A 26,015-nucleotide genomic window follows, 5' to 3' on the forward strand; every position below is an offset into this window, starting at 1 on the left:
GGGTTTTTCTAAGTTTCTTAGGTTGTCCTTGAGCCTGTAATTCTCCTGTCTCTGCCTCCCAAGTACTGAGATTACAGGTGTGCACCACTGCCCCTGGTCTAAGTTTTGCAATATTTAAATACGCAGTTTTATTTATCATCCATAAAAAAGAGCAACTTTAACCTACCACGAGGTCATATGGTCACACAAATTAGATGAATTGATATAGGTAAGGTGCATAGACAAGTGCCTTACAGGGTAAGTGCTTAATAAATGTTAGGTGGCATGATATTTATGCAGCAATGTATAGAAGATAATATATCTACACATCTATTATTAATATTAAACATGCATTAAGATCTCAGAGCTGGGCATGGTGGCGCATACCTGTAACCTCAGTCAGTACTTGGGAATCTGAGTAAAGATGATAGCAGGTTTAAAACCATCTTCAGAAACCTAGCAAGACCTTATTTCAAAACAAAAAAATAAAAAGGGTTAAAGGTGTAGCTTGGAGATAGAACATCCCTGGGTTCAATCCCTAGTCTCACACACACACACACACACACACACACACACACACACACACAATCTTGGCATATTTGATTCCAATTTTCAGATCTTTCTTGTATTAAACAGATTAAACATTTTTAACAGTATAGATGCTGAAATACTAGAGTCAGCCCAACTCCTGTTCTTTTCTTCTGCCTCTCTTGCCTATAGCTTACCAGCATCTAGAGTCAATAAGCAAGTCACCGACTAATTTTGAACTATATGTTTTGTTTAGTCTATACTTAGACTGATGGCACTTCAATGTATATACATCCTCTTTTTATTCTTGTTTACTTACTTATTTTTATTGGTGCATTGTAGTCATGCATCTTAATAGAGTACAAGAGTACATCTGGTGGAGGCACACATGCACACATCACTCATTTTGCCCTTCCTCAATTCCCACCCATCCTCTCCTCCTTCCCTCCTTCTCCTGTTTAGCTTTGATATGTTTGTGAATGTACATCATGTACATTAGGGAATTTCGCTCTGCTCTCCTCCCATCCCCGCAGTTAGGTCACCTTATTTCCTCATCTCTGGTTTCTCTTTCCTAATCTAGAGTTCCTCCTATGACCCTTTTTCTCCCTTGTTTTCACATATTAAGGAGACCAATATTTTACTTAATGTGACTGACTAATCCCTCCTAGCATAATGTTCTCCAATTCCATCCATTTCCCTGTAAATGACATAATTTTGTTGTTTTTTATGGCTGAGTAAAATTCTGTTGTATACGTACTCCATAGTTTTGTAATCCATTCATCTGTTGATGGACATTTTGGCTGGTTCTATACTTTGGGAATTGTGAATTGTGCAGCTATGAACATAGATATGCATGCATTAGTTTGGTAGTTTGGTTTCCATTCTTTGGGGTAGATACTCAGAAGTGGTATTGCTGGATCAAATGGTAAATTTGTTCTCATTCTTCTGAGGACCCTCCATACTGTTTTTCAAAGTGGTGGCACTAATTTGCAATCCCACCAACAATGCTTTAGAGTTCCCACTTCTCTACATCCTTGCCAGCATTTGTTGTTGTTTGTTTTAATAATGATTGCCATTCTAGTTGGAGTTAGGAGAAATCTCAGGGTAGTTTTGATTGGCATCTCTGTGATTGATAATGATGATAAACATTCTTTCATACATTTTTTGACCATTTGAGTTTCTTCTTTTGTCTAATTAGCTCACTTGCCCACTTTTTTGATTGAGTTGTTTTCTTATCTTTGAGTTTCTTGAGTTTGTATAATTCATTTACAACAATGAAAAGCCCAGAATAGCCTAAGTAGTTTTCAGCAACAAGAACAATTCAGGAGAAATCACAATACCTGACTTCAAACTATACTACAAAGCTATAATAATAATAATAAAAACAGCATAGTGCTGGCACAAAAACATACACATACATTAATGGGCAAGAATAAAAGACTCAGAAACAAATCTGTACACTTACAGCCAATTGATTTTTGACAAAGGGGCCAAAAACATACATTGGGGGGGGGGACCTCTTTAACAAATGATGTTGACAACACTGGTTAACCATGTGCGGAAAAGCAGAAATAGACTCCACTTTCTCACCCTGGACAAGAGTCAATTCAAGATGAATCAAAGACTTGGAAATCTGATCAGAGATTTGCAGCTCCTTGAAGAGGGCCTAGGTCCAACATTGAAACACATAGGCACAGGTAAACACTTTCTCAACAAGGCCCCAAAGGCACAAGAAACAAAAAGGTGAATCAATACATGGGATTGCATTAAACTGAAGAGCTTCTGTACATCAAGAACCTCAACTGAGAACCAAAAGAATGGGAGATTTTTGACAACTATATGCATCCTCTTGACACTTCTTTTTCATTGGAGTTTTGAGATTTACCCATGTTGACTAGGTAGTTATATTTCTTCTAACTGCCTTTTCATGTTTACGGATTTAATTGCCAGAACAATTCCTACCCAACTCAGAGCCCACCAACTTGATTCCTTTGTCTATTCTCACAACTATGCAGTGAACACTGACAGATGGATAAACACATAAATGAAAAGAAGTGTGAAAAAGAATCCTCAGTATGTGCACATGCATTTCTTCAGGGTAAACATTTACAGTAGAGAGACGGAGTTACACTGCAGTAAAAAGTTGACTCTACTAGCCAATGGCCTGGCCCTATGGCTGCTACCTAATTCCCACTGTGTGCCCACAGTGCCAGGTCCCGCTCAAGGCCCGGGTTCATAGAGGCTCCATTGTCCTCTGGACTAATCACTTGCCACAGATGACTTCCCCCACTTCCAAAAGGTAAGATCTCCATGGCCCACACTCTGGTCAACCATACACTGTGGCCCACTTAGTCCTTCAAGAACACACTCACATCGTTTCTAGGTGAGACAGACTCCCTACAGTCACAGCATCAGCTCAACATCCTAAATCACCCAGGGATACACAGCTGTCTCCATTCACTGTGACCCAGGGAACTGGGTCCTCCAAACTGGGTTCCAGCCGCAGCTCTGATGCTCACAGGGCAGTTTAAGAAATTAACTCCAGACTGGGCGTGGCGGTGCATGCTTGTAATCCCCTTGCTTGGGAGGCTGAGACAGGAGGATCGCATAGGTTTGAAGCCAGCCTCAGCTACTTAGTGAGGCTCTCAGCAACTTAGTGAGACCTTGTTTCAAATAAAATATAAAAAAAAATAGGGCTGGAAGTATAGCTCAAAGGTAGAAAGCTTCCAGGTTCCACACCCAGTACCACACACACAAAAAAATTAACTCCCCTTCATACTTCTGTTCTCTTCTTTATGATGAAAACATGGGTTCTATTTAGTAAAACTCTAGTGGACATAAAAAGCCAACAGAAAGCAACTAGAACAGAGAACTCAAGAAATATTAGTAAAATGTCTAGACACATTAGTAGTCTAGAAACATTAGTAATGTTTAGCTGATTTCTATACATGGCAAATACTTAAGTAGCTACAACCACTTTATTTCTAAAAGATGAGTGAATCTTACCCCAGAATTAATGGTTCTCAAACAGGCCAACAGGCCTTCCTGACAATGACCCCCCCCTCCATATTACAAGTTAGTATTGAATACCTCTTATTTACATTTGATCTTTGAAATCACTGCATGGCTAGTGGGTCCAAGGGAATTCAACTTGTGACACTTTAGATGTTTAGACTAAAGACATAGTGAAGCTAGAGAAACCCCAAACTGCAGGGTTGTGCTGAGGACCACGGTTATCTGAGAATCTGAGAGCGTTCCAATCTTCTCAGCGCAGTGGTCATGTCCAATCAGTAAAGATGAGTTAATCAAATGAATATGAATTGAAACACTAGGAAATTTCATTAAATTCATATACGGACATGTTGAAAAACTTATTAAGTCTGTCTTAGAGCAGAGACACATTTTTATTCTTAATAAATATTCAAAAGTATGTTCTCTCATGGAATGTTACTAAATAAAAGCAGAAAATACATTAAGAACTGGTATTGTTATAAATATGAAAATAAAACTAACCACATATGTATATATATTTATGAACATCTTGAACAGGAGACAGAAAACAATATTAATTTTATTAAATTGTGTAAAAGCTGACAAAATGAAATGCATCTTCATCAATTTATACATCTGCAAACTTTCCAGGCAAGGTGTGCGGCAGCTGTGAATTTTCACAGGTCATTTTTCAACACACTTATTTTCTACTTCTTCTAGTTTTATAAATTCCTCAATAAATTCCCAAAGTTTCCTTAAAATACATAAAAAGCAAATACAATAGGTTAGAAAAATGCCCTGAGGACAAAAAAACATTTTTAAGTATTTATCTGTTTAAGGAGCAATGACCCCCAAACAGATGAGACTTGACAGCCATCTCCTTTGGCTTAAAGAATATTTGGGGCAGTTTGGGTGTTGGATGTGATAAAGACCCTCTAGTGCCTGGATGCGTTCCCACCTGCGGGAGCAGAGGTGGCAGGTTTACTGTGAGGACCACAGGTGAACTGCAGCACGAGCATTCTCAGCGCTGAGACCACGGAAGGAACCTTCCCACTCGATATCTGTGATGTACATATTTTCCTTTGATACAAGCCAACATAACTTAAGGAGACGAAGCCTGAGAACCCCATGCATCTCCAACTCCAGCCCCTTCTCCCATGGATTTCTCAGCCATCCACCCAAGGGGGAAAGTGTGTTCTGGGTTCTGCCCTGCCTATGTCCACGGGTGGCGCTGGGACATGGTGCTGACTCCTGAGATGTGGCTGGCAGTTGTTAGAAAGGGCTGTGCTTTCTAATGTGAGAAGCTGTTGGCTCTCTGTCCTCGACTGCCATGCTGAGACCTCCTGGAGAAACAGGGAGAGGGAAGGCAAATCCCTGGGCCCCGGGTGACCCCTGGAGCCCAAGCTCTAACACCTACACACCTCTGCCCTGTGGGTGCAAATTAGCCTCTCCACCTTCAAACCATTCTGGTTTTTTGCTGCCACAATCCTACCAGATCCTGAAATTTGAAGTGTAATGTACCAACTCTCAGGAAAGTAACCATGTTCAACACAAATGTGCACAACTGATATCATTAAACCACTTACTCTTTAAATTTAAATTTTAAAGGACTATAAATATCTATGTAGGATTTTTCAGATTCAACATTACTAAAATCCATATAATTTGATAAAAGAAAGCCACTCACAGCCACATACCTGCCCATTTTTCTAATCTCTGCCCGTGAGAATGCACCTCAATTCTTCCAAGTATTTCAGGGAAGGTACTTGTTGCTAAATAATGTTTACACGTTAAAGTTTCAGTCTGCTACTGAGCAGTGCTAAGCACAGGAAGAGACATGACGTGTCGTGTCACAGTGAGTACTTGTGGGTGTGAGTGCGCGAAGGCCTGCCAGGCGAGGGGGCTCTGCGTGGACAACGTGGTCACCCGTGGCGCCACAGTACTTACTGCCGCTCCTCCTCACTCATCCTGCTCTTTCTCATGATCTGCTTCACAAGGCTTTCATTGGTCTACAAGGAATTTAGAATCCGCTGGTCATGTATAATGGCAATACGACTGACTCCAAGTAAATTACCATTTCTGGAATCAGGTATAACACACTAATTCCTGCTCTATATAACAGAAAGATAGACACGTGCAAGAGAATCAGAGCTATGAAGCAATGAATTGTTAGCATGCATTTTAGAGGGGTACACTGTGTGTGTGCGTGTGTGTGTGTGTGTGTACATGCGCGCGCACGCACACATGGGCACGCAACACTGGAGATTGAATCCAGGGCTCATATACATGCAAGGCAAGCTTTACCACCAAGCCACACCCTAGCCCTAAAGGGATACCTTCAAAACTGTAAGCAGAGCCAGTTCATTAGAGCCCTTACCACCAAATAAATTTATTAATTCATTACGTTGAGTAGCCATGTGTGTATGGGTTAGAGAAATAGTTATCTTTGGCATATTCAACCATTAAAAGTTAGGGTTAATTTTTGTTACTAATCCATGAGTGCACACCCTTCCGGTATTAGGATAATGTCTGCAGGGCCACATATTCATTTAGGGCAGAATGGTTGTTTTTCCTTGGCTTATGATGTCGGACAAACAAGCACTGCAGGCGGAATTTCTACTGATGATACTGATTCCCACGCAGAACTACTTACTTTTACTCTTTTCTGTAGAATCCTGTTTGCTGTTTCTAATTTTACAGCTTCATTCTGAAGTAGAAAGGATTTAAAAAGCAAGATATTTGGTTAAGAATATTTTTAATGATGGCAGAGACATGCATGCGTCTCACTTCACTGTGTGATAGCTTTATTGTGGTGGTCTGGAACCAAGTCCATAACCTCCCCAGAGTAGCCATACATCAGTAAATAACACATATGCCAGCAACATCTCCAAAGTAATGCTGTATCAGTGAGTAACACATGTACCAGTCATGAGTATTCGATGCATAATTAACGATGTAAGTTACAGGGGTATAGTGGGCCTGTATCAGCAAGTAACATTACCATCAATAACTTATTACTAAGTATAACATAAACAGTTTTAAATGTTTCATTTATAATAATAACAGATCCTATAAATTCATATGAATAAACAGAATAATTATTAAAGTTCAAGACATAGAAACAAATCAAGATCAAATGAACCTCTAGCGGGCACAGTGGTGCACACTTGTAATCCCAGTGCTTGGGAGGCTAAGACCAGAGGATCCAGGTTCGTGGCCAGCCTCAGCTACTTTGTGAGGCCCTCTGCGATTTAGTGAGATCCTGTTTCAAAATAAAGAATAAAAAATAGGGCTGGAGATGTAGCTCAGAGACAGAATGCCCCGGGGCTCAATCTCTCAAGTTCAAAAAAAAAAAGACAAAAAGATCCTTAATAGGAGCATAAACATCATGAAACTATCACTTTCTTTCAAAAGAATTTATAAATTCATTGTAAGCACAATTCAGGCACCAAGAGTATTAGTGGAACTTGAGCAAGTAGCAGTGTAGCAAGAATATCCAGCGTAATTATGAACAGTGGTGGTGGGGCAGAGGCTCTCCTGCAGGTTCTGACACACGGAAGAGAAGGACAGTGATGATGGCAAGGGAGCGTTTCACTAAGCGCCTAGGCTGGGTCAGGCCGCCTCGTCTTCCATACACTTATGGATCTTATTATTCTGCTTTTAAAAAGACATAGTGCTGAGCCGGGCGTGGGCACGCTTGTCATCCCCACGCTTGGGAGGCGGAGACAGGAGGATCGCGCAGGTTCGAAGCCCCTCGCTTGTTTAAGAGACCCAGTTTCTAAATAAAAATACAAAATATAGGTCTGGGAGTGTAGCCCAGAGGTAGAAGGGTTTCCAGGAACCCCAGTACCACCAAAAAAAAAAAAGATATAGTGCTAAGAAATATGTGTGTATATATATATATATATGTATACACACACACTTATATACATATATAGACACAGAGTCAAAAGAAAACAAGTGTTCACTATCACAGATTCTACAGCTAGAGGTGTGTGTGTGTGTGTGTGTGTGTGTGTGTGTGTGGGATGGAACTCAGGGGCCTCTACCTCTGGGCTACACCTCCGTCTAATATATATATATATATATATATATATATATATTTTTTTTTTTTTTTGAGACAGGGTTGCACCAAGTTGCTGAGAGCCTCACTAAGTAGCTGAGGCTGGCTTCAAACCTGTGCGATCCTCCTGTCTCAGCCTCCCAAACTCTGGGATTACAAGCGTGCGCCACCGCACCTGGCTACTGCTGGAGGTTTTATTTAATGAGATTCTGAGCAATTCCTGCACAGCTGTAGCCACTAACAGACAGAACTCTAGGACTATTTTATCACTTTCATTTTTGTTTCACCTAGAAATTAATAATTAATTGTTCTAATTATCTGCCACAATTCTTTTGAAATGATCACATTTTACTGTAGTTTTCTTACCCTATTACAGATCCAAACTGCCTTACGTATTGCTAAGTTCTTTCAAAAACTAAAGGAAAGAAAATGTAAGTATTTAAAGAGATACGTTGCATACCTCTATACTTTTAATCGCGTTTTCAGTGATGGCTGAGATTGAAGTGTGCACTAGCGTTGTTTTGATTTGCTTTTCAAGAGCTTGAATTTCGTCCCATTTGTTCAGTATTTCGGATCTCTTCATTTCAACTTTCTCGGTGAGAGTAAGCTGCTCCTTATTTGCTGCCTCTTTCTCTGATGATTCTGGAAATATTTTTGAAAGCCATTTATCAGTGTGTTTAATATCCCAGCTTTTGCTAATAACGTGTATTACTCATGATATTATACATGTGATAAATATCCAGACACTACAATGTAACTCAAACCCCAAGCCCGTCAATTAAAACAATCTCATCTAAAAGTAATGGCACGCCCTTTAATTCATCCATATAATTAATGAGTATTCACTGAATACCTAGTTTCACAAACACTGGCTAGGTGGGAAGGTTCAGTGGTGAATTCTGACCCACAGCCCTTTGCAGACTTTGCATTCTCACAGTTCACACCAGCAAGAGAAAAAAGGCAAAAGCGGTGCTCAGGGACAAGGAGGTGCACCAGGAGGGGGCCAGGGGGAGGCTGGAGAAGGACCAGAGGAGGACCAGGGAGCTGGCAAGGCAGAAGCCAGGGCAGGGGGGGGCAGGAAGCAGGTCAGGGCCTCCAGAGACCCTGCAAGGAAAGAACCAGGTGGATGTACATAGGCACTTACCCGATTTTTCTTTAGCAGATTGGAGCAACAGAGTCTCTGTTTCTAACTCATTTCGGAGTCTATGAATTAATAACAAAATTAGTGATATATGAGAGACCCCTTCTTGAACCTGGCTTCTTTTGTCTAATTCATACTACAAATCTTTTTACTGGGAAATAAGAACTGACGTGCCTATTATCTAACACAAATGGGAATGGAAAGATGTTTATAAAGTGGGAGCCAGGTCTCTCAAGTTGATGAGCAAAGGATACCTTCTGACCAAGGTGCCATATACCATGAACAATGGTTAATTTAAAATCATTTATTTTCTATAGTGTTTGATACTACTTTGGGTCATGAAAATGGTAAGGTTAGGACAAAAATAAGAAAATAAAACAAACTTGCATTATAACCTTGGAGGAAAACAAGAGAAGACGACGTGTTGGCATCATGACTGCATGCCATTGATAAAATTTCACTATGTCTGAACTAAAAATAAAACACCAGAAATTTAAAAGAGGAAGGAAACGGACTTCTGTTACCTCTTCCTGCTTTCTTCTTGGGAAAAAGTAATCTGAATAAATTTTCTTATTCTTAAAGGATTTAAGGGGGGAATGAAGGAGTCCAATAGGTGTGTCATGCATTGAGGAAGACGGTCTAATTTTGTTGAAAAAATGTCAACACCACAAGTCATTTGATGCAACATGTCTCCAACAAGCCAAATAAGAACTTGAGATTTCCATATGCGTTAGCTCATCATTGGTAATGCTAATAGGAATTTCAATAGATCTATTCCAAGGGTTCAGTTTCCAGAAATCTTTTATACATTATACATTTAAATATTTTTTGTTCTATTGCTTTGTTTTTTTTCTTTGGGGCTTCAGTCATATGTGAATGGAATCATCTTTTTCTATCCTCTATTTTAAGCACCTCCTGTGTTTTTTCAACACCTCTTCCATTTCTTCCTAAGACATGCTATCATAGAGTTTTGGTCTTAGATACACTTTTGTTTTTTCCAACTGTCTCTTTCTTCTGTTGTCAAATCACATTTTATTTATTCCTTTTCATTGTCATCATTGATTTCTCTGCTTAGTTTTTTTTCATTTCTGTGTTGAGATCATTTTCATCCCCTGAAATGCTCTCTCGAGAACATCTCAATTCGTTTGGAAGGCTGTGTGACAGTCTCCTTCTTCAACTTATTTTGCGTAGCATGGTTTTTCATCAGCTAGCTGGCTTGTATTTTTATTTTTTTGTAAAGTAACCTATTTTTTCAGGCAGGATAAGTAATTTGGAGTGGTCTTTGAGAATCCTAACTTTTTATACTTTTATTAGTGCATTGTAATTATATACATAGTGAGGTTTAAAGTGACACAAACATTTTAAGAGGATTCTTTCAGACAATGTCCCAAATTATGCTTCCTTCTTGTTGATTTTTGTCATTGCTTTGATTTGTTTTGATATGACTGAACAGCTTTGCTTTTTGGTTTTGGTTTTGGTTTTTGAGGGAAGGGGTGTGTGCCCTCTTTTACAGGATTATAAAGGCGCTTTCTTGTTCCCTTTCTGCATTCATGGAACAGTCTAGAAGGACCTGTGCACATCCTCCAGTGATGCCGTCACCTGCCAAGGCTGATCAATTTGTTTCCTTGTGCCCACATCACTCCCAATCCCTATGAAGCCAGTGGCTGCTACGCCGGTGTCCGGGTGACCCCGTGGTCCCTCCTTGGTGCGTCTGTCTTCTCGCCCTGACTCCCAGGCGCCCTTGGACTGTTGCCTCCGCTCTCTTCCCTGCGCATTCCCTGAAACCACTTTCACTGGACAAAGCTCTGCAGTAGGAACGTGGAAAAAGACCACTGATCCTTGATGTTTATTTTTCTGCTTTCAGTTGTCCTTGACTTCTGTGGTGAAGCTCACAGCTCTGGGCCTGTTTCCCTCAGTGGACCCAGCTCCGGTGCTCTGCCTCATCCAGTCCCTCCAGGGGTCTAGTGGGTATCTACCTTACCCCACAGCCTCCCGGTACACACCTCCTGTAACCAGCGTACACAACCTAGGTGTCCTGACCCTCAGTCTCCACGTTGCAAGCATGCGTAGTGACCACCTTGGAGTGGCCTGTGAGACTCTGCCTAGGTGACTTGGTGATTCTGAGCTCTTGCTCCAAAGCCCACCCCCACCCCCATGGACACGTGCCCCAGATGGCCCCCTCCCTAGGGCCCTGCAAGACTCAGGCTGTCTGTTGTTCTCTAGGGTCTATAAGTGATGAACTTCCAGCTTCCATTTGCTTTTGTTTTAACTGGTGCGTTACAGTCATACATCACAGTGCAGGTCAGAATGACAGGACATACGTGCACACAGCACTTGATGCCCGTGTCCCTCCACCACTCCCTGCCTTCCCCTTATGATATCGAGATTGGCGTTAGTAATTCTGTCTGTGTACCTTGTGCCTATTGCAGTGTCTCCCTCCGCCGCCTGCCTCCCTCCCCTACACCACCTCCACTAGGGTTTTGCCCCCTTTGTCTGTATCCTAATCTCTTCGCTTATAAAACACGACCCTTCAGTTTTTGCGACTGGCTGGCCTCACTCAGCATAATATTCTCTAGTTCCATCCATTTTCCCACAAATGACATATGATATAATTTTATTCTTCTTTATGGCTGAGTAGAATTCTGTTGTGTGTATATCCCATAATTCATAGTCTCTTTACCCATGGACACCTAGTCTGGTTCCATAATATGGCTATTGAGAATTTTGCTGCTATAAACATGGCTATCCATGGACCAGTATTTTCTGGTTTCAGTTCCTTTGGAAAGATACCCAGGAGTGCGATAGCTTGGTCCTATGGTATTCAGTTTTCTGAGGAATCTTCACACTGGCTTCCAAAGTGGCTGAACCAATTTGCATTCTCACCCACGATGTGTAAGAGTTCCTACTTCTCCACACCCTCCACAGCATTTATTATTGTTTGTGTTTTGATGATTGCCATTCTAATTGGGGTTAGGTGGAATCTCAGCATAGTTTTAATTTGCATCTTTCTGATTGCTAGTAATGTTGAGCACTTTTTTATATACTTACTGACCATTTACTTGTATTTCTCCCTTTGTTACTTCATGAGTTGAGCTGAGTTTTCTAACTTTCATCCTGGTCAGGAGCCTCCTAGAGAGAGGCTGTCTTGGGAGGTATAAACAGGTCAGGTGAAGCCACAGGATATGCACCTGTGTAGACAAGATTCTTGTGAGAGGGCCACCTCGTCACAGGCCAGGCAGTAGACACTAGGCTAAAGGCAGGGTCAAGAAGAATCTTGTGAAGGCTCACCCACCGTGAATATCCACAGCCAGGCCTCGCGGCCCCTCAGGGCACGGCTAGAGCCTACAGCTGCTCCTGCCAGAGACTCCATGACCAAGCGAGTGCACAAGTCCACAGCTATCTCTCCTCTATTCTCACTGAAAACAAACTCTTTTTATTTTGGTGGTGTTGTTTTGTTCCTTTCAGATATTTTATTATCTTGGATTTGCTTTATATTTTTAATCCTTGCAGATAGCCGGGCGTGGTGGCACACGCTTGTAATCCCCACGCTTGGGAGGCAGAGACAGGAGGATCACACTGGTTCAAAGCCAGCTGAGCTGACTTAAGAGACCCTGTTTCCAAATAACAAATATAAAATAGGTCTGGAAGTGTAGCCTGGAGGTAGAAGGGTTTCCAGGAACCCCAGTACCACCACCAATAATAATAATTATCCTTGCAGATAATGATCCTATCCAATTATTATAATTTCAGCTCATAACATTCTGCATAGAGGTTATAGAACTTTTTAAATTAAAAATATAATGAGGGATGCCGGGCATGGTGGCACACGCTTGTAATCCCAGCATTTGGGAGACTGAGTGAGACAGGAGGATCGCGGTTCGTGGACAGCCCCAGCTACTGAGTGAGGCCCTCCATAACTTAGTGAGACCCTGTTTCAAAATAAAGAATAAAAAATAGGGCAGGGGATATACCTCGGAGGTCAAATGCTCCTTGGTTCCATCCCCAGACCCGCAAATATATATATAATTTTATATATATATTGAAAAATAATAATAACATATAAAATATATATAATAATACATATAATGAGGGGGACTGAAGTTGTGCCTATAATCCCAGCACTTGAAAGGCTGAGACAGAAGGGATGCAGGTTTGAGACTGACCTCAGCAACTTAGAGATAACCTATTTCAAAAAATTAAAAACAAGGGAAGATGGCAACCGAGAAAAGCGGGGCTTAAGAGCCCCGCTAACAACCAATGTCTATTACCACAAAATCAGCGCCTTTCATAGCCAGAAAACACCATCACCAGAGAAACACAAAAAATCACCAGCCCCAGAGAGGAGGGGGTCTCATAACAGAGCTCAGAGCCACAGAGGAGATACGCCAGACTCACAGCGAGGACGCGGCAGCAGCGCCTTACTGCTGGCGGCAGCGGCGAGCTCACTGGATGGCTACGGCTACAGACCAACGCACTCAACAGCCCACCAGGCTCCAGAGAGGAACAGCGGACAGTGAGCCGAGGTGAGCCGCTGCGGAAGAGCCCAGAGGGATTCGGCAGATTTTTCGGCGCAGGGAGCATCTAAAGCTCCCAGTGGCTGGGCTCAGCACATGCTGCAGGGACTCAGAGCAGAGTTCAAAAACAGAGAAGAAATACGCCAACCTCATGGCCGAGGGCGTGGCAGTGGCGCCATATTGCCACCAGTGGCAGTGGCAGCGGCAGCAGCAGCGAATTCACCGAGTCCACTACAGCTCCATCTGGGTATTCAACAACAGTGAGTCAAATCGCAGGCCCCAGAGGAGAAATCCCAGTACTAACTCGCAGGAACTTGACCCAGTGGGGAAGTGGCGGTGGCAGAGATATCACACCATAGGAGAACGCCCAACCTGGCACCCCCCATGGTCTAAAGCAGCCTTGATTGACTCCCTGGGTCTGAGACTCTGCGATACAACCCAGTAAAGGAGTAGTGGGGACTGAGATACCACAGACTCGAGATCCAGAGCACCTTAAGTGAAGTCGTAGTGACCCAAGGGAATAACCCAGAGAAGGCACAAACTCCTGAAATCATGGGAAAGAGGAATAACAATGGAGCAATGAATGCCCACAACCCCACAACATCAGAACCCGATAAAACAGAAATTCAGAGATTTCTAGAAGATCAAATGAGGAAAATAACTTTAGAAATAATAGAGGTGTTTCGAAAAGAATTCAGAGAGAGCCAAAAAGAGATAAAGGATGCAATTAATGAAGTAAAGGCCTCAATTCAAAGTACAAACAACCGATTAGACCACATGGAGAATAGAATCTCGCTCTTAGAAGATGAGCAATCCAAAAATGAACGCATAGTTTCTAATCTAGAAAAAAATATCCGACAGCAGGAATCTGACATTGAAGAAATATGGGCCCATTTTAAGAGAGCTAACCTAAGAATAATTGGAATAGAGGAGAAAAAGAAGGTGAAACCAAAGGGATCAACAATCTCTTCAAGGAAGTAATAGCAGAAAAATTTCCAAACATAGAGCAAGGGGTTGATACACAGGTCCAGGAAACTTATAGAACTCCCTTTAGACAGGATCGGAGAAGAGGATCCCCACGCCACATAATTGTCAAAATGACCAATGTGGAAGCCAAGCAGAGAATCTTAAAGGCAACAAAAACAAAGGGCCAAGTGACATTCAGAGGCAAACCAATTAGAATCACTCCAGACTTCCCAAACCAAGTCATGAGAGCCAGAAGGGCTTGGAGTAACATATTCCAAACTATGAAAGAAAACAACTTCCAGCCAAAAATTTCCTACCCAGCAAAACTTTCTATCAAATTAGATGGAGAAATAAGAAGCTTCCATGACAAACAGAAACTGAAGGAATTTTTGTCTTCAAAACCAGCACTAGAGAAAATACTCAAAGAGATTAACTACAAAGAAGAAATAGGTAATACACACCAGAACCAGAGAAACAAGATTTTCCATCCAACAGACAAATAAGATTAGTTATCTGTGGAGATTCATTATTTATGTTAGTCTTTTACCTATCTCTAAATTGTATTGATTGCTTTTATTGTTGCTAATTTTTAGGATCTCTATTTGGAATATTAATATACCTTCAGATATAGCATTTGGAAATATTTTATCCCATTCTATCAGTAACTTTGAACTCTGTTTACATTGTCTTTGGATATACAATATTTTATTTTTTAGGGAGTGTTTACCCTTATGTTGCCTGTGCCATTGAAATCATAGCCAAGAAATCACTGCCAATTTCAATGTTGTGAGGTTTTATGACCCAGATTTTCTTCTAAAAGTTTATAGTATTAAGATTTATATTTAGGTCTTTTATCTATTTTGAGTTAATATTTGTATATGGGATTAGGTAAGGGTCTAATTTTATTCATTTTCATGTAATTATTATTTTCAACAATATTTAGTTAAAAGATTATTATTTCTTCCACCAAATGTTCGTGGAAACCTTGTCAAAAATAACTTGACAATATATGGAAGAATGTATCTCTAGGCTTTTATTTAACTCCAATGGTTTATATATCTGCCTTTAGAACAGTACTACACTGTTTCAATTATTGTAGCTTTATATGGTTTGAAATTAGAAAATATATATCTTCTAGCTTTGTTCTTCTTCGAGATTGTTTTGGGTATCTAGAGTCCATATTACATATTAGGATAGATTTTTTTCTGAAAAATAAATATATAAATATATGATAGTTTCACCTAAAAAAAAAGAAAAAAATATTCTCTGGTAAGAAAGAAAGCAAAAAGAAATATTAAAATGTTATCTTTATCAAAAGCTTGGTATCAGACAAATGAAACTGTTATGTGAGATTATCATTTTTAATTTTGGATAAATTGCTATAATACTAGATGTCAACCACTAAGCCAAGCATGGGAAGGAGGGATGGGGAGGGAATGGGGTGGGGATCGGGTGGGGGCTGACTAGGCGATGTGTGCATGTATGTCTACAGAAGTTTTTTGTATCCCACTATGATGTGTGAATACAGTGCACCAATAAAAATTTTTTAAAAAATAAAAAAATAAAAATAAAAGAATAAAAACACCTAAGAAGGGCTGAAGGTATAGCTTAAACATAGAATACCCTGGATTCAATACAGAAGAAATATGTATGTAATTTAAATATATTATATACATGGCCATATATTTATGAGATATATAAAGTTATATATTGTGAGAGCATTTGCAAGGCGCCCTTCCGCCTAGCTACCTGTAAGTGTTCAGAGACCAGCAGAGTGAGAGTCCTTCAGAGGCCTCCCCAGACCCTCCCATGGAAATGCAGAGGTGCGTGAACTTGGAGAGAGAGAAAAGGAGACCCTGGTAAAAGGACACGCAGATGCAAGAGCCTGACCCACCATTCTTGTCCCTTCACCTAGATGAACAGCCCCAGAACATGCTTTTACCAAGTCAACCAGAACAAACACATAATCAGTTTAAATGTCACCAGATCCCAAGACTTACAGCAGGAGCCAACTGATTTATGGCTAGGTTGCTTGACCAAGAAGAAACATTTTGAGCCCCAAACAGCAAAGGATTGTCCTGAGATCTGATTTTCACAGAAGCCTCCCTGGGACCCTGCCCGTTCCTTCCCAGGGCAGTGATATACATGACCGGAGAGCTGGACCCTGGCTGTGCCACTTGTCTCCTCTTGTCTGGGAGGCAGGGGCGCCCACACCGGCCTCAGGGTGTGTACACCTGGGCTGTTCTCTAGTAACCCTTCGCTGGTGGCCGGATTTTGACACTTCTGGAATGTTTTTTCAGCTGCGTAGGTCAAGAGCCAGCCCAGGCTGAGATGAGGCCCATTTATCCCTTGGAGGGACTTTGCGGGCCCCTTTCCCGTGTCAACACCATGTTGGGTAGACTGTCCTGGTCACATCTGGGATGGCTAAGGAAGAGGTCAGGGCACAGTGGGTACTGGTAACGGTCTAAGTCACAGCAGCAACGCAGACCAAAGGCAGGCCTGCAGGGTCATGGAGTTCCCAGGTCTCCCAGGTCAGCGCCTGCGGGGTCATGGACTTCCCAGGTCTCCCCAGGTCAGCGCCTGTGGGGTCATGGAGTACCCAGGTCTCGCCAGGTCAGCGCCTGTGGGGTCATGCAGTTCCCAGGTCTTCCCAGGTCAGTGCCTGTGGGGTCATGAACTTCCCAGGTCCCGCAAGGTCAGAGCCTGTGGGGTCATAGAGTTCCCAGGTCTCCCCAGGTCTGCGCCACTCACGCCTAGAGGGACCAGACCCCCACGCCTCACCTGTCATTGTGCTCCAAGGCTGCCCTGATGGCCTTCACGAGCTTCCCCAGCCGCTCCCGGGCTCTGTCAACATCCGCCGTCTGCACAGGCATCTTCTCCAGCCCTTTGAGTTCAGCCAGCAAAGTCTGGAAGGACAAAGGCACAAAGAGAGAGGCGCCCGGGAAGGGCTGGAGAGCTTCCTTTTCTGTTCAGTGTGTTTGGGGTGCCCCACATCCTAATATGAATCCAGTTAAAGTAGGGACATTGGGAGGATGGGAGAGAGGGAGGGACACTGGAGGAGGGGCAAGGGGCTAAGTGAAGCTCTGCATAAATACCTTTCTTAATATCTTAAGGTTTTACTGTCTTAAGAAATGTTTAAAACACTAAGGGAGTTCCCTGCTTATTCGGGGCAAGGCAAAGGACACTGAATAAAGTTCTTTGAGTGTGCTGCTATCAGCTCCACAGTTATTTCTATTATAAGAAACGAGTGTAATTGAGTTACTGTTCGTGGACTTACAGCAATGTTACAATTAGACACAGGACAACAGAGATCTCTGCCTCATTGGCTGACAGACCTCCAGGTTTCCAGAAAGATGCTAGAGCCCTGGTGGCCCATAGATTCCTTCATTCTGATGTTGGATTGAGATGCAGACATAAAAATGTTCCTTTTTTGCTCAGCCTTAAAAGTAAGAACCAGGCTTGTACTTCGTCCAGTAAGGACAAATGCTTATTTTTGTATCATGAAAAGGCTCAAAGCAAAGGAGACAGTACCCATCCATGATTTGGAATTAAGAAGAAGGTTAGAACTGACGTTCCTATATGCTATGGGTGTGTTTGTTTTCAAACACAATGTAGAAAACTATGCTTCCTAATTTATGATAGGATTTTAACTTGACTTAATTCAAAATGCCAAAGCTGCCTGCGTCACAGCGTTGCCTGCTCTGAGATGTGGTGAGTGATGCTCGCTCCTCCTCAAGTGTGCTTTCTTACTAGAGCAACCGCGTGCTTAACCTCGCCCTAGAAGTATCATCTGGAAAGCTGTCCCCAGTGAATGGAGTAACCATGGGTGAAGTCGCAGCTTGGGACAGGAAGCCATAACCGGGCAGTGCTGGTGTGTTGGTGTGTTTATCGGGATGGTGCCTGGGAACCACTGCATTCCACCATTTATAATCCCATAATCCCAGATAGCAATATATATATATATATATATATATATATATATATATATATATATGTATGTATATTCACTATCTACCCCAGTACACACACACACAAACACTATACACACACACACCATATATATATATATATATATTGCTGCATGGATCTAAAGGAAAGTTCTTTACCAATAACATCCTTAAATGAGCACAAAGCTCATCTCTAATAAATTTGCCAGCTAGTCTAAATTATGGAGGAAGATGTGGCGCTTCCTAGGTTCAGAATGTTTTTCTTCGCTCCTGAGACACACAGTCATGAGCCAACGGGCCTGTCCGTGTGCTTCGCGACTGATCGTTACCTTATACTGTTCTGCGGGCTGGGATTCCAGAAGTATTGCCGTGTAGAGATCGTATTCATCCTGTACCCACACACAAAAGTCCAGTGGAAAGGCGTTAAGACATAACACTACAGTGCAAGGGAGTTTTTGTTGTTGTTGATAGTATTTGTTTGCATGTATAAGTAACATTTCTTAAAGTACATAAAATGTTCCTATACTATGGTAAACTATACATGCATCAAAATTCGTGAAGTTGTATCGCATTTGAAACATATTTGCATAGTAAACATGGGTCAACATGCTCTCAGAAAATACCTGGACACACACGCAGTAACTGATCTCCTGCCCGATGGGAATTCTCTGGGTCTGGGTCCTGCGCCTGCCAAAGGCGGGTCTCTGATGATGAGCGTGCCTGGGACAAGCCACCATGTCGCCATTTTTAAGTTTTCCTTATCACAAGGGAAGTCAGAGGACAGCATGCTCTACGCGCAACTCCATTCCACCCAGATTCCACCTGAGGGGACTTTCATTATGAAATCACAAAAACCCTGTAATGTCCTAAAGGTGCATATAAATTACACATGTGTAGTTCTAAAGGTCGATATGCCACGCATGTGCTACACATATAGTTAGGAAGCTTTAGTGAAAAAATAACGGCTAACTGGGTGCCTGTTCCCACATGACCCTCTATGATTTATGCGATCGCAGCCTCTGAGAGCCTCCTCCTCTGTAGAACAGGGCAGGGCATCAGCGAGATGTGAGTTCCTCATGGATTCAGAACACCACGCATGGTTCTCAGTTCTTAGGGAGGAAAGTGTTTCCATTACCTTAACTTCTTTCAAGAGGTCACCAAATACCAAGGAACTGCTGCAAAGATCCTCAAAGACTTCTCCAAAGACCTGCAGCCTATTGAGCTGCGGAGGGGTACACGCGCAGATTTTCCCGAGTTTCTGGAAGGAAAACAGAATCAATCGGCCCTCTCAGGGTGTGTCCATGCTCCTCTCCAGAGAGGTTCTCGGCCTGAGGAAATCAGAAAGGGGCACATGGCCACCTCCCAGGCACTGGTCCCCAGGAGCAGATGGCAAACCCAGGTGACTCCCATTCCCTCCCGCCAGCTGCTGACATCCTGCTCGCTAGAGGTTTGCTTGCATGTTCTTGTCTTTTTAAAACTCAGTCCCTTGTTCCTGCCCTCGAGTCTGCTCTGCGTCCACAGACCCTCGTCCCCTTCTCTTTTCCATCAGCCCCCTTAGCCCAAACCTCAACCCCAGGTCTGGCTAGGTCACGGCTTTCTGCGAGCAGGCTGCACCAGCACGGCGGTGCTCACCCACTCTCTCCGCCCTCCTTTGGCGCCCTGCCCTGGTGATGTGGACACATCTCTCCCTGGATCACCTGCTGTCCGAGGCTGCCGTGGAGCCCCTACATCTGAACTCCCCTTTTACTTTCTCCACATTTAATTTTCCCCTCTTCCCCTAACCCCGCTCCCGTCACTGACCACGCTGAGCACTCAGCGCCGGCAACGTGGCCGTGTTCCGCGTGGAAATGCAAACGAGGTTTCTGAGAGCAGCCGCAGCCCCGAGACATCGCTCTCTGCATCGACGCGCTCTCTGCAGATGACCCCTCACCTCCTGCAGCTTCTTCTCGTGGGCGCGCGCCACCTTGCTCACGGTGACATCTCTCCTCAGCAGATCTTGCTTTGCCAGAACGTCTCTCTGGAAGCCCATGAACTTCCTGAAGGCGTCTGCTTTAGTTATTCCGGCTAAGTAGGAGGTGATGTACCGGTACTCATCCCTGCCCGGGGCCGACGTGGTGCGCCGGGGGCTGGTCTCCACATCCCTGTACCTCAGCACCTTCATCTCGGGCAGTCTCAGTTCTTCTCTTCTGCGTAGCTCCAGAGACCCCTCTCTTGTCTCCTTCTCTTTCTGCAAGAACTTCTTGGCGATCAAATCCTCTTCGGAGGTGTGGGAAGGGTGTGCCTGTGGGTTCAAATACCTGAACAGCCGCGTGTCCCCGGCTTCGTCGGGAAGCACAGCCGTGTTGATGGTGAAGTGGGCCAGGGCATGTTTCATCTGTGCGATCTTCCCCCGGTCGGGCGGCTTCCCCCCGCTGGAGGCCTCCCTATCCAGCGGCCAGCTGGCATTGGGCCAGTGCTGGAGGACAGTGTTGGGCGGGCGGTAGAGCTTGTTGGGATTCAGGTGTCCCGAGGTGTAGAGATAAACATCTTCACTGTGCTCTTTCTGGAGTTTGTTCAGAAGCCTCCCGAGGTTGCACAGCGTCCTCACACCTGGCTTTTCACACTTTCTCCATTTCAGATAAACTGTTGAGAAAAGAGAACAAGGCTATGGGATGCCACTCTCGCCACGCCAGGTGCTGATATCCCATACCCAAAAGAGGAGTCTACAGATAAAGGAAAAAATGGTACCTGGTCCGCTCTTAAGAAGTCAAAGAAACCTGCACCCAGCCTTAGATGTGGCTGCCCAGTGGGGCCCTGGGGGCCCTGAGGTGCGGCTCCAATGGGAAGGCCCATGACCCTTCAAGGCCGGCAAGGAAGACAGTGGAGTCTTCTAATTTGACAAAGGATTTCTTACAGTACTAGTGAAGTTTACAAATAAAAAGCTTTAAAACATAATTATAGGTCTAAATGATGATGCCTAAGTCTTCTCTTATGTACTTCATATGGAAAGTGCTTGTGTCAGCTTCTCCATCGCTGTGCCCAAGATGACTTAGAGAAAAAGGTTTATTTGGCCACGGCGTGAGAGTTCAGACCCTAGTTGGCTGGCTCCAAGGCAGAAGGGGCTGGAGGCAGAACCTTGGGACACAGTGAGGAGAGAGAAGCCTCATTCACCTCATAGCAACCAGGAGGGCGTCAGGGACAGACACCATCCCCAAGACACACCCCGTGATCCAGCCCTCCAGCCGTGCCCTGACCCCAAACCTGGCTGCATTTCCCACACATGAGACTTGGAGGACATTTTAAATCCAAACTATAACAACACACCAGGGAATGAAAGAGATTGTGTTTCTCCACACTGAAAGCCTCAGGCCTGGGCAGGTCCTTCACTATGCCATCACAGGGCTGAAACTGAGATGTCACTAGCTGAGTGTTAGCAGTCTGAGGGAAACTGGCATCCAAGCTTCTTCTTGGTGTCAGAAACCACTTCCTGTGGTCATAGGTCATCAGCACAGCTGCTCTCACCCACAGGACAGGGGACACACGTTCCTAGATTCCTAGCCCCATCACCTCCAAGCCGACTGCAGCTCCACCCCCGGCCTCTTGCTCCCGCTCCTGGGCCGGCCCCTGTGCTCTGCCGGTCACACGATGCCTGTGCTATCTTGGGGCCATCTATGCCCTAAGACACAGAGCCATTCCAGAAGCTCCATCCAACTCCTCATCTCTGCAGACCTGGAGACAGAGCCTGACATGAACACTGGGGGCCAGAGAATCTGGGCAAGCCTGGGATTCTGTCTGCCTTGGGGAGGTGGCCGAGCCTAGGGCCGGCCCCCAAACACTGCCCAGTGTGACAACCAGCTCCCTCCATCCACCCCGGTATGGATGGGTATGGGAGCAAATCCCCCAGCAGTAGGGTCTCACCGGGTCTCTCTGTTGATCGGCTTAGTACTTCAAAGAAACCACCTATGAACAGATAAAATATTGACAGCACAGTTTTCTAAGACAATCATCTAATCTGTCAGAGATATAACACTTAAAGTAGAAGACCCATTGTAGCGACTACAGGAAATGAGAGGGAAAGGTCGCTTTCACATCACTGGGATGGCCTTCATTTATGTTCAGAGAGATTAGAAGCCACCAGCTAATCGTCAGCACCACGGCCTTCTACATAGCGTGAGTTCTAGTTTGATTACAGCAGGACTTGCAGAAGCCAGATTCTGTTTCTACCTGAGAGTTTTTATACTGTTTACAATGTGTTCCAACCTGGCCCTGAATACTACAATTACTGTCCTAACGGAACACATTGCTTTTTTGCACATTCTATCATCTCTACCTAAGAGCAGAGAAATAAATAAGCAAAAGTATGAATACTCGTTAGAAAATACATTCCTCGAGCCAGGCGTGGTGGCGCACACTTGTAATTCCAGTTCTTGGGAGGCTGAGACAGGAGGCTGGTAGGTTTGTAGCCAGCCTCAACTACTTAGTGAGGCCCTCTACAATTTAGTGAGACCCTGTTTCAAAACAAAAAATAAAAAATAGAGTTAGGGGTATAGCTTGGAGGTAGAATGCCCCTAGGTTCAATCTCCAGTACTACCGAAAAATAAGTGAATTTCTATTATAAATGATCTGAAAACAAATTTAAGAAAAAGACACAGGCTTTTTGCCATGTTGATTAGGAAGACACAGTAGTAGGTTTTGGGACTAGGTTCGCGTTAATTAAATATTTTAAACAATTTTATTATTTAACAGTTTTAAACATAGAGTGTTGGGTTTTTTAATTCATATTTTTTTCAGGTTTGGGGATGGAAGCCAGGACATTCAATCTCTGAGCTATACCCCCCCATTGTTTATTCTTTATTTTTGAAACAGGGTCTCACTAAATTGCAGAGGGCCTAAGTAGCTGAGACTGTCCACAAACAGCAATTCTCCTATCTCAGCCTCCCAAATGCCGGGATTACAAGCATGCGCCACCACACCTGGCTTAATTCATATTTTTTAAAGATAGAAATAACAGGCCTAAATGCCAATATTATTACAAGTCCTTGCCCATGTCTGGTCACTGGGAACCCTTGAAGGAATGTGAGAAATTTCTCATTGTTGTCTTTCCAAAACAGTCATCCCCCTGCCCTTCAAAGCTAGCAGTCGCCCGGGGACATGTTAGTGGAAAGAATTCAGAGTGTGCTCTGAGGCCCCTGGGCTCACTGCCCTGTCGGAGGCCAGCCAGAGGAGAGCCGGGCAGATTCAAGAGTCAGGAGCAGTAGAGCCCGCCTGTCCCTCTGCCCGACCTCGCAGGGCTCAGGCAGGCTCCTCTGGCATTCTTCCTGCACCCCGGACGGTGCTGGAACTGGGCACACTCTAAGGCCGCTCACTCTGCAGGCCTTGTAAAATTCCCCAGGGAAGCAACTGTGTTTATTTGCATAAGACTCTTCAGAAAAACCTCAAGAGTCATTGCTCTGCTAAATACATACATGTAGAAAAGAAATTCCTTCTAGAGTGTGTACGCGCGCGCGCCCGCGCGGCACTAGGGATGGAACCCAGAGGCATTCTATCTCCAAGCTACAACCTCAGCCCTTTTTATTTCTTATTTTGAGACAGAGTTTCCCTGGGTTCCTGAGAGTCCCCCTAAGTTGCTGAGGCTGGCCTCAACCTGCAATCCTCCTGTCTCAGCCTCCCAAGTACCACAGCTGGCTTCGTCTAGAATTTCAGTGAGATAAGCCCTGCAACGTGACACCACACGCGCCCCTTTGCAGGCAGGGACAAGAGGTCACCCAGGCGCTGGGCTGCCCCGCTGTGTCCTGAGAGGCCCTGCTGCTTGCTGGGGACCCTCAAAGCTGCCCCCCTCCACACACTCATACTCTGCCAAGTGCACTCAAAAAAATCAATAAAATCTCCTTCAAAAGAGCGCGTGGTTCAGACTGTTTCACTCAGTCCAATTGGCTCTCTCCACTGGGATTTCATCAGACATCTGTGTCCAGTGTCCAGTGTCCAGTAACTGCCCAGAGTCCCAGCGTGAACTCCACCCCGAGGCTTGGACGGAGCGGTACTAACGCCACCGCAGCCTGGAGCAAGCCCTCCCAGCACACAGGCGCTCTGGCTGAGGCACCTGGAGTGAGGAGTGTGGCTTGACAGTGTGCACAGGAAATTCCCTCATGTCCAGCTTTTTTTTAAAGGAACACTCTGATCCAGTCTCTAGAAATCGGCCTCCAGCCCTCCTCCTGTCCTTCAGACAGTGGGCACACCTGCCAACTCATAGCATACACGGCATGCCCATGCACACCCATGCACACCCGTGCACACCCCACAACACAATCCTCCCATGTACACACCATGCACAGCACACCCACACACACATACACACACCCTCCCATGTATACACACACACCTTGCACAGCACACCTGCACACACATTCACACAGCATACACAGCATGCCCGTGCATACCCCATACCACAGTCTCTCATCTACACACACCATAAAAGCACACTCATGCACACGCAGACACACACCTTCCCATGTACACACACAATAACAGCAAACCCATGCACACACCTTCCCATGTACACACAAACAGCATACCCATGTGCACGCACACACATACACACACACACACACACACACACACACACACACACACACACCTTGCCATGTACACACACCATACACAGCACACACACTCCCCCACACAGCCTCCCGGTCTGCTCTGTTTGCCATGCCCAGAGCTCCGAGAAGGCAGCACGGCCCTGAGTGGAATCCAGCCCTGAACCTCCTGACCTGGGCCCACCTTGAGCCCCCAGAGGGAGGGTTAACTTTTCTAAGATGCTCAGAGCGCCTGGCTCCTGCCCGAACACCCAAGGAACATCATTCCTAGTTCCTAGCCAGCCTCAGCAACTTAGTCCTCTGCAACTTAGTGAGACCCGGCTTCAAAATAAAAGACAAAGTGGAACTAGTGGTGCATCTCAGAGGTCACATGTCCCAGGATTCAATCCCCAGTCACACACACACACACACACACACACACACACACACACACACACAGAGCCAAACACAAAACACTTGATGTACACTTTTGATGTACACTTACATTCTGGCCCCTGAGCCATGGTAGCCTCCCTCACCAGCCACTGCAGGAGGAGACTGCGGGGTTGCCATGGGGACTGTAAACATTCTAAGCCCCTCCCTGGATGCTGCAGGTCCAGCCCTGCTGGGATCCTGCCCACCCCATGCTTCTTCTTCTTCTTTTTTTTTTTTTTTTTTTTTGTACTGGGAATGGAACCCAGGGGCATTCTACCTCCAAGCGACACCCCCAGCCCTGTTTTTTATTCTTTATTCAGAAACCGGGCCTCACTAGGTTGCAGAGGGCCTAAGTATCTGAGGCTGTCTGCGAACTGCGATCCTCTTATCTCAGCCTCCCAAATGCTGAGATTACAAGCATGTGCCACCACGCCTGGCTTCACCCCCATACTTCTGAACTTCAACACAACCAGGACTTGGTGTTTTCTAGTTTGTTTAACTGTTAAAAATGAAAGCCATTCTGTGGCTTCAAAATGATTTGTGGTTTTCCATTTTTCTCTGTATTTTTGTTTTTGTTTTTGTTTTTTAGCCATCTCCTGTAGAGATACACAGACTGTGAGGTGCACAAACTTCCGGCTGTACCGGGAGTTCTAGCCCGGAGCAGGCGTCCGTCACTAAATGATCATGCATGAAGTATCATTGTGCGGTTACTAGTCAGGGACTGAGATTCATGAGGTAAAGTACCTTGCTGAGGCTCAGTCAGCAAGGAGAGGAACATGCATGCCCACTTTGACTGCAATGTACGTGCTTTTGACAAGTTACCTACCCCATGCCCCAGAGCAGAGAAAACAAAAACAAAAGTCGATTGCCCCTGGACTTTACAAAGTGTAAGCCTACTTC

At 44.4% G+C, this 26,015-nt stretch overlaps 1 protein-coding gene across 1 annotated transcript in view; it reads right to left on the minus strand.

Moving 5' to 3' along the window:
• The window catches only part of LOC308266146 (uncharacterized protein C6orf118), a gene marked incomplete at both ends in the record, with an annotated part of 45,425 nt that overhangs the window by 13,959 nt on the left and 5,451 nt on the right, over positions 1-26,015 (minus strand). Inside the window, 8 exons of the mRNA XM_080700164.1 lie at positions 5,446-5,507; positions 6,152-6,205; positions 8,022-8,203; positions 8,706-8,764; positions 16,964-17,088; positions 18,459-18,518; positions 19,265-19,387; positions 20,060-20,751. Coding sequence (XP_080556290.1) covers positions 5,446-5,507; positions 6,152-6,205; positions 8,022-8,203; positions 8,706-8,764; positions 16,964-17,088; positions 18,459-18,518; positions 19,265-19,387; positions 20,060-20,751 — 1,357 coding nt within the window. The remainder of the gene's footprint in view (positions 1-5,445; positions 5,508-6,151; positions 6,206-8,021; positions 8,204-8,705; positions 8,765-16,963; positions 17,089-18,458; positions 18,519-19,264; positions 19,388-20,059; positions 20,752-26,015) is intronic.

Source organism: Muscardinus avellanarius, assembly GCF_963383645.1.
Source record: "Muscardinus avellanarius genome assembly, chromosome: 8".
NCBI classification, from domain to species: domain Eukaryota; kingdom Metazoa; phylum Chordata; class Mammalia; order Rodentia; family Gliridae; genus Muscardinus; species Muscardinus avellanarius.